This window comes from Coenobita brevimanus, chromosome 70, assembly GCF_032717465.1.
Source record: "Coenobita brevimanus isolate Jiangsu-jjx chromosome 70, ASM3271746v2, whole genome shotgun sequence".
NCBI lineage: Eukaryota > Metazoa > Arthropoda > Malacostraca > Decapoda > Coenobitidae > Coenobita > Coenobita brevimanus.
Window position 1 is genome coordinate 54,370,248 of NC_137023.1, and position 15,354 is coordinate 54,385,601.

The window sequence follows — 15,354 nt, forward strand, 5'->3', positions numbered from 1 at the left end:
GTAAACATTCTTGGTACAGTATTATTAGATCTAGCACTGTCTGGCAACTCCATGATCTGTATATATTTGGGAATTAGCCAGGCTGATAATTATAAAAGAAAAACTCATTTTGCCATAGTTTTATATATTATGAAAGTAACACTTTTGAAAGGACAGAATAAAAAACTTCTTAAAAATGTGCCACAAAATATGAACAGTAGCAAACTGATCTCTATATAAATTTCAGTGGAGCCAAGCAAACTTCGATTCTCTCTGTGTGGAGAGGATGGAAGATGACAACTGGGTAGAAGGGTGAAAGGTACAAGTGTTGAGGGTACAACTGCGAGACGCAGACTGAAAAAGGCTTGGAATGAGGTCATACAGTGCGATCTAAGGGATAATGAACTGAACAGAAAGGCTGCTAGAGACTTAGCAGCTTGGAAAGCCAACTTTACGTGACCAAAGCTGATGCACATAAGCATACTGGAGTCTTTACAAAGGAAACAAATATATTGTGAACTTTTGTAGTGCACCTCCTGAAAGTGTGAGTATTACCATGCCAGTTTAATCATATTTCATATATGCAGCAAAATTCAAAGGACTTTCTTCTTGGTGGTGTCCATTTGCATAGGAAAGGGCAGTGTGGGTGGGTGAGAGGGCAGCAAAGTGTGATGGTGAAGTCTGGTACTGAGGACTGTGGTAACTGCCCTCATAGGCTTGTGGGAGGTGAGCGAAGCCCTCAGTGACAGCACTCATATCAGGTACCATCATGAGGGGGTCGTCCGGGGCAGCTTGTGCAGGGAAGGTGTAGGTGGGACTGGCAGGATACTCAGATAAGGTGGTGGGTGGAGGCGTCCCAGGAAGTTGTGGCTGGAGGGATATGTTCGTGTTCTCCAAATCCGAAAATAAGTCAGCCTGTAAAACCAACAACAGTTATTTATAAATGCAAGTACTTTACAGTAAAAGATACATATTCAGTAAGGCAGATTACATATACAGTAAACTCTCAATTATCAGTCATCGCACTATCCAGCCAAATGCAATACTGGTATACGGTGGTTTAACGATGCAACTGGTTAAGTAAAAACCCATCGCTATGTGGGGTATTGTACATCAAGGTTGATTTAACATGTAAAATATAGGGATGCATTTTTGAGCCTTGGGTTTCCCCCCAACCAAGTCCTAAACCCACCCAAATGAGTCCAAAAACAAGTTTCTAGCTCACCTAAAGCCCCAAATAGCTTTATAAGTAGCTAAACTAAGCCTAAAAGCAGTTTATAACCCAAAAATAAAATCTGAAAATTGTCAAATATAGGTCTAGAAAAAATCAAACTTAGTAAACTGTACCCCAAAATGACAATGTTCACCCTAGTTATGACTAAAACACATTAATATGAGTCTACACTTTATAAATCACCCTAAACACAAAATTTAAGTCTAAAATATCCTCCAAATCGGTAAAAAAATCTAAACCCATTGTTAACCCTTAGCCGCCAGGGGGTTCCCGGCTGCGGCACACACCTCCCTACGGGCGATTTCCGAGATTTTGGAAAAAATACCCTTACTTCAAACCCTCATATCTGACAAACTATAATAGCTAGAGATTCAAATAAAAGTTCATAAGACTCACCAACTCTTCCTCTTTCCAATGATGGTATCTCGAGGTCTCTAGGTGATCCCGTCGATGAGTAAGGATGAGCTGAAGATGAGTGGTATTTCATGTTTTGGCGCGCTGCTCCGAGAGCGCGCCACTGGCTGCGGCCTTGGCCCAGCTGGCTAGCGTTGGCAGCACTGCCTGGAGTGGTGATTGTAACACTGCCCGTGCGTCCTTCGAAGGAATGTGGAAGATTCCACTACTCCTTACTCACCGCTGTGAGAATGAGTCATCACCCGGTTCGTGTGGCTCACCCAAGGATTTACCGCCTGCTCCATAATGTCTCTCTGCCCCGTAGGTATGTGGGAAAGGAAATATCTCATTGTTTTTCTGTACTCACTTCTTCCGTAAGGAATATTTCTCCTTTACCTCGTTTTTCTGTTCTCACTTCTTCCGTAAATAATCATATTTCTCCTTTACCATGACACTTAGAACTGCACTGTACATCACCATTGCACATAATTACACTTTGACAAGTAAATGTTGTTGCTCTTTCACGCATTATCGCAGAGTAAGAGGTAATTATTTGTATTGTAAATCATACTGCTTTGTACTATTGAAGATTATAGTGATAATCATAGAAATGTTTCACACAACTGACATTATTTGTACATCACATCACAGATACACTGATACTCATATTTGGCGCAATCTCCCTGAGTAATGAATGAAATAATTTAGGTAGAGCCAAGCAGGTATTTTTCTTTGTGGCCCGCTCACAAGTGGTTTTCTTTCAGGTAACACGTAGGCAAAAGCAAAGTATTTCCAATAATTTTCAAACCAATATCCAATACACAGTATCAATTTCTGTATTGCACTTACTATAAATCACTTATTTGCACTTGTTGAACTTATTATAAATGACTTACATCTTAGCACTTACTATACTTCACTCATACTATCACACTTTTCACTCATTTATGAAAATACACAAATTTGTGCATTACCATACATTATTTACACTTCCCCACACACCTGCTCAGTACTCACGCTCGGAGTGATACTCTGAGAAGCATTTGGGGCATCGGGGGACCTTGCATTCTGCACATTGGTACGAGGTCTCTTTTAGTGCTGGAGGACAGCGTTTGGTTGTGCGGCAGATGTGGCACCGCCTGTATGCCAGACGACCTGCTGCTGTTCTCCCGATCTCCACAATCTTGTGCCGACGGAAAAACTCAGCACAGCTGAGCCTGTCAGCTGGAGCCGCTGTCCCCCGCCTAGCACCTGTCACCTGAGCAGTTGAATATTGCTCAAGGAGCTCGCATGCAAGCTCTCTCTCAAACTCTCGTAAAGAGAGAGGTTTCCTTACAAGCTCCTTGAACAGTATGAAACTGTTGAGGACGTCGATATCAAGAAGGTGTAAGAACACCTTCTTGTACCACCTGCAGGACTTATGTAGGGAATCGACCTCACCAATTTGCATGTCCGATTTATCAACCAGCCGCATGTTGATATTGTAATCATTGACTGCACCTGGCTTTACCACGGGTTCCCTGGTCCTGTAGTCTGTTTTACCCGTTTCCTCCAGCACACCCTTATGAACTATAGACAACATGTTAACCCGTCTCTTATCATGCCAGAGAAGGGCTAACATGTTCCCACATTTCTTTGTCAGAAGGGCTCCTTTCTCAGTATTTGCCGGAAATACTGGGAAATTCTTTCTGTTGGCCCTAACAGTTCCACAGGACCCAGCACCATGGTCAAGCAAATACTTTGTCAACGCCGGGGCTGTGTAATAATTATTGGTGTACAGAATGTGGTGCCTGTTGAAATACCTTTCCATCAGCACTTTCACTACTGATGCAGAGAATCCATGGGGATCAACATCTGTCGCCGAATAAACTATTACATCCAGCACATATCCAGTTTTACAGTCACAAAGCACAAAGAATTTCAGGCCAAACCTGTGATGCGTTGATGGCACATACTGAATAAATGCAAGCCTGCCCCTGAATAACACCAGCGACTCATCAATAACCACTTTCTGGAACGGACAGAAAACCCTGGAGAATGACTCTTTCAGCATTGTCAGGATTGGTCTTATTTTCCATAACCTGTCGTTCGGTGCAGGCCCGTAATTTTGATTGAAATGTAGAGACTTGTAGGAACCTCAGGATTGCCAGGTACCTGTCAGGGGCCATGTATTTTCTGAAGACAGGTGCGCCAACGAGTTCATCCACCGACCAATAGTCGTGAAGCACGTGTTTTTTTACGTGCGCCATCAGCATAGTCAGGGCGAGCCACACAAACATCTCCCCCACCTCTACAGGTATCCATTCACGCATGTGCGTGTTCTTGCTAGAAGGTACGTCCAGCCAACACACGCACATGGCCTTGTGGAAATTAATTTCATCAACCAGGTACAGTACTGCATAATTGCAGTCGTGAATAATGCCTTGAACAGACTACTAATAGTCCAAGGCCTGGGGGGAAGTGCATCCTCCTGCACACCTGCACCCTCCTCATCAAATGCCAGCACAGATGGCTCAAAGCTGGGACCATCCTCCCACACAAATGTATCTGCTCTACCCACACGTGGTAGAGCAGGCCGTCTGGCAGTTGCACTGCATTTTCCAATCACTCGCGGACGACCACGTGCACGGCCACGGGCAGGGGGGAGGAGAGGGAGAGGTGGGGGAGTAAGCAGGTGATGACTCATCTGACGCAGAACTTTCCTTCGAAGACGCTCGGCGCTGCGTATCACCATGTGGCTCCCGCCTAGGCAATACAACTCCTGAAGGGCATGGCTGAGGTGATTCTGCCCTTGAAGTGGTAGGCTGAGGTGTGGGGGAGCGGTGGAGAGAGATACGATAGCGCGCACGTGGAGAGAGTGTGGGGGAAATGGCTCTGCGGTGTTTTTTCTGCAGATGTCCGCCAGGTCCACGGCCACTTTCCCGATATCCTGGGTCATCTACCGCTTCCTCATCAGCAAAATCATCGCTGTCGTAGGCTCTCCCTTCCCCCTGTAGAAGTAAGAGAGCCCTCTCTGGCGTCAGAGAGCGAGCAGGGGATGGAGGACAAGAGAACTCGCTCTCCACGTGGTAGCTTTGTTTGCCCTCTGACGACGTACTCTCACTCAGTGTTCGAGATGACACAGTTTCGTCTGGGGCACATCCTATGGCACTATCACTAAGCCCTTTCCCTGGCACAAAGGGCATGACTTTAGTGGGGATCGATCAGGCAATTGGCCCTTCACGCGGTGGAATGGAATTGGACAACGTTGAGGAAGATGACATAGCTCCTCTCGCTACCACTGCCGAGTACAGACTGAACAGCGCAACCACTGGGTACCTGTGGGTCCTACCTACCCAGTATGTATCACAGAAAACGGTCCTGCTCTCAAACAGTGGTGGGAAGGTGAGTGCGGTATAACAAAGCAACCGGCGGCCCAGCGCGCCCTAAATCCTGTCGTGCATACACGTCAACAGGCAGATAAGGGTTAAACCAGGGTTTGGCCATTGTTAGGCAGGGTATGGTGGTATTTCTACCCCCATCGCTAAGCCGGGGTATCACATCTAGGGCTATCGTATATTGGGATATACCTGTATCCAGTGCTGCTGGCTCGGATCTCTTAAAGCAATATCTGGTGAAATTATGCAATATCTGGCACCAAAACAGGATGTAAACGGTGGTTCTATGCAATATGCGGCGTTCAGGTGTATCAACTGGCTCGTAAACAGTAGCCAATCAGCGCTGTACTGCTGTATTGAAGTATTACTTTATTGTATTTTATGCTAAATTTTCATCTTTTACTCATGGTAAAGTTTTTAGGATAAAGGTTTGAGACGGACAGAAACGCAATATCCGGTTCAACATCAAATACTGAGCCGATGGGGAGTACCATGCAATATCCGACATTTTACTTTAACTGGCATTGGGTTTGGCTGAATTATTCCAGATTACTGAGAGTTTACTGTTCATGGATTCATACATTCCCCTCTCTGACCAATATCAAAATGCCTTGGAAAAGCATTCTTGCTTAAATACTATTGACAGGAACATGGTGGTCTTAGTTATCACTGTCAACCAATCTCCAAATCATATGCAGTTTCTATTTCAGGACAGATTCACGCTATATCTGCCTTTCATCTTTCCAAAATAACCATAAATGCTAAGTGAAACTATCTTTCTACCTTAAGCTCTTTACATTCTTTATAGCACCCAGCCACTAATCTCTCCAACAACCTTTATCCCTTTCTTTTCTACAGCCATGGCTTAGGTACTGCCTCCCTATTTTACTTACATCTGCTCCTGTACTTTAATCTTATCTTAACTCTCAGTGCTACTGATGCTATTCCTCCATCCTCTTCCTTCACAACTACCATATTCAGCTATCACGTGCGTTTCCTGTGACCAATTAGGCGCGATAGCAGGGGGCTGAGTGTACTGTGCAGTGTTGAGGGATCTCAACCACTTCGTATACGGTAGCCAACCAGCACCAGAGGAAATCGTGAAACTCGGGGGCCAATGAAAAGGACCACTATGCACCAGCCAATCAGAATCTGTCGTAGGTGTGGCTTGTCTAGCCCACCAAAAATGCCCCCGCGTTCTCATTCTTACCTGTGGATGTCGTAGAGTCAAGATGTGTCTGTGCGCTCCCGCTCTTCTGACAATGTGGTAGCAAAACCCTGGTGCTCTGAACACTGTGGCATCCTATGTTCAAGCTACTGTACTGTATTGTATTGCACAGCTAATGGCTGCGCACTGCACTGTTTACGACTGCGAACCGATAGTGCTGTTTCTCCCCATCGATGCCAACACTTGGTGAGTACATACAACAGTACACTATGTACACCGCTGTACTGTATCACTACTGTGGTGTTTTTATATGCTTAGTCTTCATCTTTTACTCATGGCAAAGTTTTTAGAATATTGGGTTGAGATAGACAGACTCACAATATCCGGTTTAAAGCTGAATGTTGTGCCAGATATGCAATATCCAGCATTTTGCCTTAACTGATGTTGGGCTTGGCTGAATTACAATGGATAATTGAGAGTTTGCTGTAACAGGTAAGTGGTTTCCTGGGTTATGTATACATAAACCATTTGGCATGTCATTCAGTGTGACGTCACATTCAAGTAACAGTTCACTGAGTGAGTGGATTATTAATACCCTTATCTACCAAAAATACGCAAATAGTTTAAATAGTTTTTTTTTTTTTTTTTTTTTTTTTTTTTAATAACAGAACGGAGGAAGGAAAAACAAATGGAGAAAAAAAAATAATCCATACACCAGATTACTGGTGTCCTCTGTTCATAAAATATCTGTAACAGTTAGACTTGAAGAGTTGTAGGTTGAAATTTGGAGGAAAACAACTCTGGGGAAGCGAGTTCCAGAGAGATGCAGTTCGGGGAATGAAAGAATTCTGATAGGCAGAAGTTCTGCAATATGGTTGAGTGACACTCCAGTCATGAGCGCCACCAGATGCCCGTGTAGCACGAGGGAAGGCATGGAGAGGTGGCACCATGGACGCAACTTCGTCTGAGCATTTGCCAAAAAAATATCTGTAAAATAATGCAAGGGAGGCAACATTCCTTCTTACTTGCAGGGGAGGTAGTTTATATGTAATGGCAGGGTTGTTAATGATTCTAACAGCTTTATTCTGAATTTTGTCTAGTTGCCTTAATGCAACCTCTCCACAACCATTCCACAAGGGTGAGCAATATTCAAGCTGAGAGCGCACATGACTCTTATAAATTATAGCTAACTGCTCATCGGCGAAGAAGTTACGGACTCTGTACAATAATCCAAGTTTCTTTGAGGCGGTTTTAGCAAGTGATCTGACATGAGAGGTCCAGCTGAGGGCACTGTTAAGTGAGACACCAAGAATTTCAATACTTTTGGAGATGGGAATATTAGTAGCACTGAAGGTAATGTACGAGTCTGGCAATATCTGTCTATTGGTAAACTGTATATATTTAGTTTTACTAGCATTAAAAGAGACAAGGTTGTTTTGTCCCCATTCACTGATTGTAGATAGATCTTCATTTATGGAGATGGCTGTATTGAGTTGAGAGGTAGAGATATTAGACTTTGTAAATGGATGTCTGAGTGTGAATGAACTATGTAGTGTTGAGTCATCTGCATATGAGTGAATGGGATTGTGAGTGACAGACAAGAGATCATCAATATGAACCAGAAACAGGGTTGGCGCCAGAACTGATCCCTGCGGCACGCCGGTGTTAATTGAGTGGAAATTCGAATACACATCATCTACTCCCACTCTTATTCCCCTGTCACTAAGATAAGAAGAAATCAAAGGAACAAAAGACGTTAGTCCATAGCAAGGGAGTTTGGACAGCAAGGAACGGTGCCACACTCTGTCGAAAGCTTCAGAGATATCAAGAGCTACTGCATGAGTCTCTCCAAAAAGATCAACTGATTGATGGATGGTATGAGTTAAGAGATTGAGTATGTCAATGGTGGATCTTTCGTGGCGAAAACCGCACTGTCCATCACCAATCAAGTTGTTGGACTCAAGATGCTTAACAATATGCTTACCAACTAAAGTTTCAAACACCTTACCAAGAGAAGATGTGACAGCTATTGGTCTGTAATTGGAGGGGCCAGACGAACCTCCCCTCCTCAGAACTGGGTGGACATCGGCTTCCTTCCATGAATTTGGGAACAAAGAAGCACGCATGCACAGTCTGAACAATTTAGCCAGGACAGAGGCAAGTTCAGGGGAACACTTCTTCAAAACAATTGGCGGAATTCCATCTGGACCTGGAGCTTTGTTGGTAGGTAAATTGTCTAGGATGGATTTTACAAATCTTGTCTGCACCCCAAGTGGGGCAACTTCGGGAGAATCAAGTTCCAGTACTGAGACATTCTGGCTGGTATCATCTATGGTAGAGTTTCTTGCAAAGGTACTAGCAAAGATATCTGCTTTCCCACGTGGGTCATTTGTAATATTGCCATCTGAAGATTTTAGTGGGGGAATGGAAGATGACTTGTTAAAGTTATTATTGAAAGAATTAAGAGTTGACCAGAATATTCTATTGTCATTAGGGTTGTTAAGTAGTTTTGATGCTTGCTTTTGAAGAAAGTTTGATTTGGATAGATTTAATACAGCTTTTGCATGATTTCTAGCAATTTTAAATTGGGAGAGTGATTCAGGTGTTTTTGATTTTAAGTAAGAGTTATATGCTAATGACTTTTGGGCTGTTGCTCTGGCACAATTGCCATCAAACCATTTTGGAGAGTTTGATCTTTTAGTGAATTGTTGACTTGGTATGAATAAATCCATACCAGCTAGTATTAAGTCACAAATGTGGGACTGGGTAGAATTGGGATCACTAGAGAAGAAAGACTGCCATGGAACATCAGCAAGATAATTTCTAAATCCATCCCAGTCTGCCCTGTCAAAGTGCCATCGGGTCACCCTGACAGGTTCGGAATGGGGAGGTGTAGGAGGGCCAACCAATGAGGCCCTGATGAGATTGTGGTCAGAGGATCCAAGTGGCGACAGCACCTCCATCCTGCATTGATCTGGACCACCTGTCAAGAACAAATCCAAGAGACGGGCACCATGGTCAGGGTTATCAGGTATTCTGGTTGGTTGCTTTACCAACTGGGTGAGATTAAACGATTCCGCAAATAGCTCGCATTCTAGACCAGCGTCGTCAGTCCGGGCAGAATGCAATAGCCATTCAACATTGTGTATGTTAAAATCACCCAAAATGGTAATTTCATTGCCAAGGGCAAGGTCAAGGTTACTCAACTGAGTGGATATGGAATCAAATACACAAAGAACCATTAAAAACTCTTATAAATACAGTAAAGCCATGATTTGCTGGACTAATAGGGAGATGAGCTGGTCTGGATCCTCAAGGAATCTGAACCTTCTGAGTTCAAAAGTAGTAAATCATTACACTGCATATTGCATCAGCATCAGCAATATGCAGCACTGCCACATTAGCATAAATTGCATACATGACAGCTATACTTCAGTTGTGTGTCCATTAAATTATGGCACTACTCACTGACACAACAGAACACCTCCATCACTGTCTCATTAGCATCAAAGCACAGTGCCCGTACATTTATCAGTGTTTACTTCAAGACAAATGAGGATGTGAAGAAGCGTTGTGGTGTGGATGTGGATGTGATAGGAAGCATTAGGAGAAACACACTGAGGTGGTTTGGCCTTGTGGAGAGGATGGAGAGTGGGACACTTACAAGGATAGAGTATGTGAGTGAGGTGGAGGGAGAGAGAGGGAGGGACGGCTAAGGATAAGTTGGAGGGATGGAGTGAAAAGGTATATGAGAGAGGGGGTGTGAATTGGGAGCAGGGCAGTGAAATGGCGGGGACAGGGTGACGTGGAGGCGATTTGTTTGTGGCCACCCCATATAATGGATTAAGGCATCTGACAATAGACAGATAGATAGATAAACTTCAAGCTCCATATTTTCCTCAGCCTGACGATTTTTCAGCTGTGCTTTGAGTTACAAAATACAATGTCTTATTCAGAAATTATTATAGCTTTGAAAAAATGACTGTCATGCATGGCATATTAAGCACTAAGTAACCAAAACAAAGTGACTAGACAGCACAATGGTGATAATCTATAATACTGTTTTCAGTTAAGCAATGAATTACCGTACATAAAACATACTACCTTACACAAAAACTATTAAGCTGTAAAGGAATCTTATATCAGTGCATCACATGTGGCAAATTAAACAAAACACAACCAAACAAAAGCAATCAAACAGTACAAAGGTACAAATATGATAATCTCATGAAGATAACAATTTAATGATTTTTTTTTTATATCTAAGGGTATTATTTACAGCTTAGGTGTGTGGTAGGTGGGGACGCTCACCATCCACTCACTCGATGTAGTGCTGCTATTGGGTGTCTGCCCTTTCCTCTCCTCCATCCTTCTTTCCTTCCATCCTCTTCTGTCTTTCTTTCCTTCATTTTTTCCTTGTCCTTCTGCCTATGGGAAACTTTATGCTCCCTCTTCTGTCTTTCTTTCCCTCATTCTTTCCTCTTCCTTCTGCCTGTGGGTGACTCTACACTGAGTGGCAAGACAAATGGTTTCCTGTACACCAGGAAACCATTTACTAAGCTGGGTGGTAACCACATAACCAAATTTTGGTGCCTGGTCGTTTAGTGGGTAATTATGGCACTCCAATCGGATTGAGCCAGTGAAGGTTTATATCCAAGGGGTGGTTGGGGTTTATTGCTCATGTAATGTCACTCAGGGATGAGTGAGGCTGTGGTCACTCTCATCTTAATGTCAGGACCAACTTGCCTAGCCCTGGGCTCCTACAGTCCTCATGGGGCAACGTAGGATTGGATGATGGATGATGGGTAGTGACAAACTACATAAAATATACTGTACTGCCTTACACAGAAATTATCACATATATAGAGCATTTATTGACTCTTTAAAAAATAAGTGCATCAAAGGTGGCAAACTGAATAAAGCAAGACCAAAACAAAGTAACTAGACAGTGCAAAGTTGCAGATATGATAACTCACTGATTTTGTAGTTAAACTTATGGCTATTATTTTTGGCTTAGTGATGAATGTACTATACTATTTACTGTGTGTGAGCTGCAATTTGTAACACCAAAAAGGTTAGGAATACAGTATAAGGCTTTCTCAAACATTCTGGTGTCCAGACATATGCCTGGAACTTCCAGACTTTGTTCACTTTTTTTTTTTTTAACCCTTAGGATACAAAATTTGATCGACTGAACTTCCCTGAAAACCTGTATATGGAGCCGATTTTTCAACTCTACAGAAGTAAAAAGTTTTATGCCCAAGGTTTAGAGCTTGAATTTACACACCTTACGCCACAAACCAGAGCATTTTAGACCAACTGGCCCATCAAAGTTGAAAAAAGTTACCCTTCCAGGCGGGGTGACTCCAGTTTTCTATGTGCTCCCACCTATCCCACCCTCATTCCTCCTCTCCCATTACCTTCCTCCCCCACTTCCATCATCCCCTCTCTCTTCCTCCCCTCCCCCTTCCCCCCAACCCCCACCCTTCAGAATTTTCCAGCTCATTTTTTTTTTTTTAGCACGCACAATAATTATGTCAGTGTTCCTCACTCACTCCCAACATCCTTCCCTCCCAACACTTCTCCCCTCCCCACCTTCCCTCCCCCCATCCCTTTCCCTCATTGATGTGTAGCTGTCAAAGTAAAAAAGAAACTGAGCCAAAGTGTGCAAAATCTTTTTCTTGGTGTTACTCACACTCCACCATCCCCTCTCCCCTCACCCCTTCCCCCCCTCACCCCAGAGCTGTCAAATCAAGATGCTGTAAGAATTTCAAGGGGAAAAAAAAGCTAGAGCTACCCCCTTCCTCCCCTACCCCCTTTCAGAATTTTCCAGCTCATTTTTTTTTTTTTTTAAACAGCATGCAAAATAATTATGTTGGTGTTCCTCACTCACTACCAACACCCTTCCCCCCAAAACTTCTCCCCTCCCCACCTTCCCTCCCCCCATCTCCTTTTCTCATAGCTGTGTAGCTGTCAAAATAAAAAAGAAATTGTGCTAAAGCATGCAAAATCTTTTTCTTGGTGTTACTCACACACTGCACCATCCCCTTTCCCCTTACCCCTTCCCCCCAATCCCCTCCCCTCAGAGCTGTCAAATCAAGTAGCTGTAAGAATTTCAAGGGGACAAAAAAGCTAAAGCATGCAAAATAATGATAATGGTATAAGAGAAGAACACACAAATGCACAATTCATCCAATAAAAACATCCAAAAAACATGGAAATTCATGAAAAAGCATGAAAAAACACACATTCTCTGTTTAGTGCATTGGTGTATGCCATTACACAAACAATAATCTGATACTGAATGAAAACACGCAACATGAATAGTAACAATGACGTATAATACTCTAGGCAAGGGGGGGGTAAGCGGATGGCATACTACAGGGGGTGGGAATGGGGTGGGGACAGGCCAGGAGGGGTGGTACGGGGGTATAGAGGTGGGAGATAGACACAACAAGACAAAGAGGAAAGGCAGAGAGGGACTACAGGGGTGTGGAGGGTGAGTAGGGGGGATATAACCCTCCCAGGGAGGCAGGGAGGGGGGAAAAGGGGGGGAACCATGGTGGTGTGATGGAGGATGGTGGGGGAGGGGGAGGGAGGGAGGGAGCAGGAGGCAGTCAGAGGTGAAGGAGGGGGATAGGGAACAAAGGTGGTGGGGTAGAGGAAGGTGGCAACAGGACGGTGGGGGAATCACCCCCCCACCATGGGTAGGGGCCCGCATCCTCTCCCCTCCCTACTCAGGACTTAGTTCTCATTGGTTTGCATTGATATATATCACAATCGGGCTGAAGCCTAGTGTCCACAGTTTTATACAAAGGCTCCTCTAACGATCACATTCGGCATCTAGCGAAATTCTAGAAAAGGATCGATCGATCCTATTAGTACTTTAGGGGCTAAGGCAATTTAGACATAAGGATTTTGGCTGCACTTCCCAAAATAAAGATTTTCCAGGTCCAAAGAAATGACACTGTACTGTACAGCAGTACTAAAATTGTATAGCTCATCAATGAATAATATGAAGAGTAAGAATGGAGAGCTACTTCAGTTGATTATAAATAACTCATTTATAACTATGAAGAGATTTACCTGTGAACACTTAATGTGTGCTGCCATTACACTTGTCTCCTCAGCAGTATGACTAACACTGCCATCACCACCTTTTTTCTTTGTTGGTCGCTTACGTGCCATCGTCTTCACAGGCTTCTTCTGTGTGTGTTTCTTCCTAATATGTACCTACAGAGTCAAAAGAATTAGTCATGATATCTGATTGTGAAATATTTCAACTATGAACCATGGCTATAAAATATCATCATGATCTTCCTTCCCATCTACTGTACTGTAGGTATAGTAATGTCTCTGACCCACAGATGGATGGATAACACAATTCAATAACCTTATCAATACATTTTTTTTACAAAGTCAATCTCTCACAGCTCATAATGAAGTTTAAAATACACAAATATATGGATGTTACTGGCATTAAGACTACATGCATACAAATATGGGCATGCAAAGTTAAGCAAAAGTACAAACAAACACATGTACATACAAGCACATGTGCATGCATATGTACACACACACACACACACACACACACACACACACACACACACACACACACACACACACACACAAATATGATTTTTTTTTTTTAACAGCAGGGCTAGAATGCAGGAATACCTTGTCCAGATCTAAGCAGTACATTACAAGAGTCTTAAATGCTGCCTTCACAACACATGGACATCCACAAAGTCACATACAAACATGTGGATGAAAAATGCTATATAATCAGGGACACTGAAGTGTGGCTGCTGGACTAAATGGGGTACTGGCATGAACAGCTCAGTTATATAATTTATAAAGGCTCCAACATGCTTGCATGCGTCGGAGTTGGTCACCTAATGGCGGCTCTCAATGCTGCTCAATTTCTGGCAGCCTCCCTATTCAGTCCCTTATCCCTGAGGTCACACACTATGACCTTGTCCTAGGTCTTTTTTAAACTGCCTCTTACAACCCTACTCCTAACATTCACACTTCTCAATTTCTGTACCCAGCTGTCATCCTCCATCCTCTTCACAAGCCCAAACCATTTCAATCTGCCCTTCCTCATCACAACACCAATACACTCTAGTCCCATCTTCCCTCTTAACTTTTCAACCATAAACCTGGCCCCTCCAGGACTCACATTTATGGATGCACTTCACATCCATCTAATCATTGTTATTTCTATACATCTGAGCCTACAAAAATCCTCTTCCTTTACTGCCCAGGTCTCATTACCATATAGCATTACATCCCTAACACGTCACATACAGTCAAGTCGCCTATGGCGCGGACTTCCAGGTCGCGGTTTTCTGTGACACGGCAAGGTGCCAGAACCAAAAAAAATACCTATACCTATGGCACAGCAAAGTTTGAAACGCCTGGGCAAATTCCCCCAGCGGTCGGCGCGCTCCCCTGTTTGTAAACAAAGAAGATGGCAACCACTTCAACTCCATATTACAAGTGCTCCAACTGTGGATTTTTTCTCTCTTATGAGGAGGTTAAACTTCACCTAATTCATTGTGTTAAGTAATGAAACATTAAAGATTCTTTGGGTATTGTGACTCGTTTATAGGTTTGTTCGTAAAACCACTATGAATGAGTTAGTGACCAAGCACCTATCTCTGAGCTAAGATGAAGTATACTATGCCTCCCATCATCATCATCATCATCACGTATATAAGAATGATTATTATTCTATTACATGTGAGTTTTGTTGACACTTGAGCATACAAACTTTATCAAGTAAACTTCTTCAGTCAGTGCTTGACCAGGCAGCCTCTGCCATCTTTAATGTTTTGGTCGGTCAGCTGATCCTCCGCCATTTTTAATGTAGACCAAAACATTAAAGATGGCGGAGGCTGCCTGGTCAAGCACCGATTGAAGAAGTTTATTTGATAAAGTTTGTATGCTCAAGTGTCAACAAAACTCACATTTAACACATTAATAATCATTCTTATATACATGATGATGATGATGATGGGAGGCATTATACTTCATCTTAGCTCAGAGATACATGCTTCGTCACCAACCAATTCATATCGGTTTTACGAACAACTGTATTATGCCCAAGTAGACACAAGGCTGATTACTCTCCCATTTTTTTGTGCCTATTGTTATGTGTAATACATGCATTGACAGATTGCCTGATTGTGTGCGTG

At 43.2% G+C, this 15,354-nt stretch overlaps 1 protein-coding gene across 1 annotated transcript in view; it reads right to left on the reverse strand.

Moving 5' to 3' along the window:
* Positions 1–232: 232 nt before the first annotated feature.
* Positions 233–15,354, reverse strand: part of LOC145406451 (uncharacterized) — an 86,116-nt gene continuing 70,994 nt past the window's right edge. The window contains exons 13-14 of the mRNA XM_080277607.1: positions 13,238–13,384; positions 233–894 (exon numbers count right to left, since the gene is read on the reverse strand). Of these exons, the coding sequence (XP_080133733.1) occupies positions 544–894; positions 13,238–13,384 (498 nt within the window). The 3' untranslated portion in view covers positions 233–543. The remainder of the gene's footprint in view (positions 895–13,237; positions 13,385–15,354) is intronic.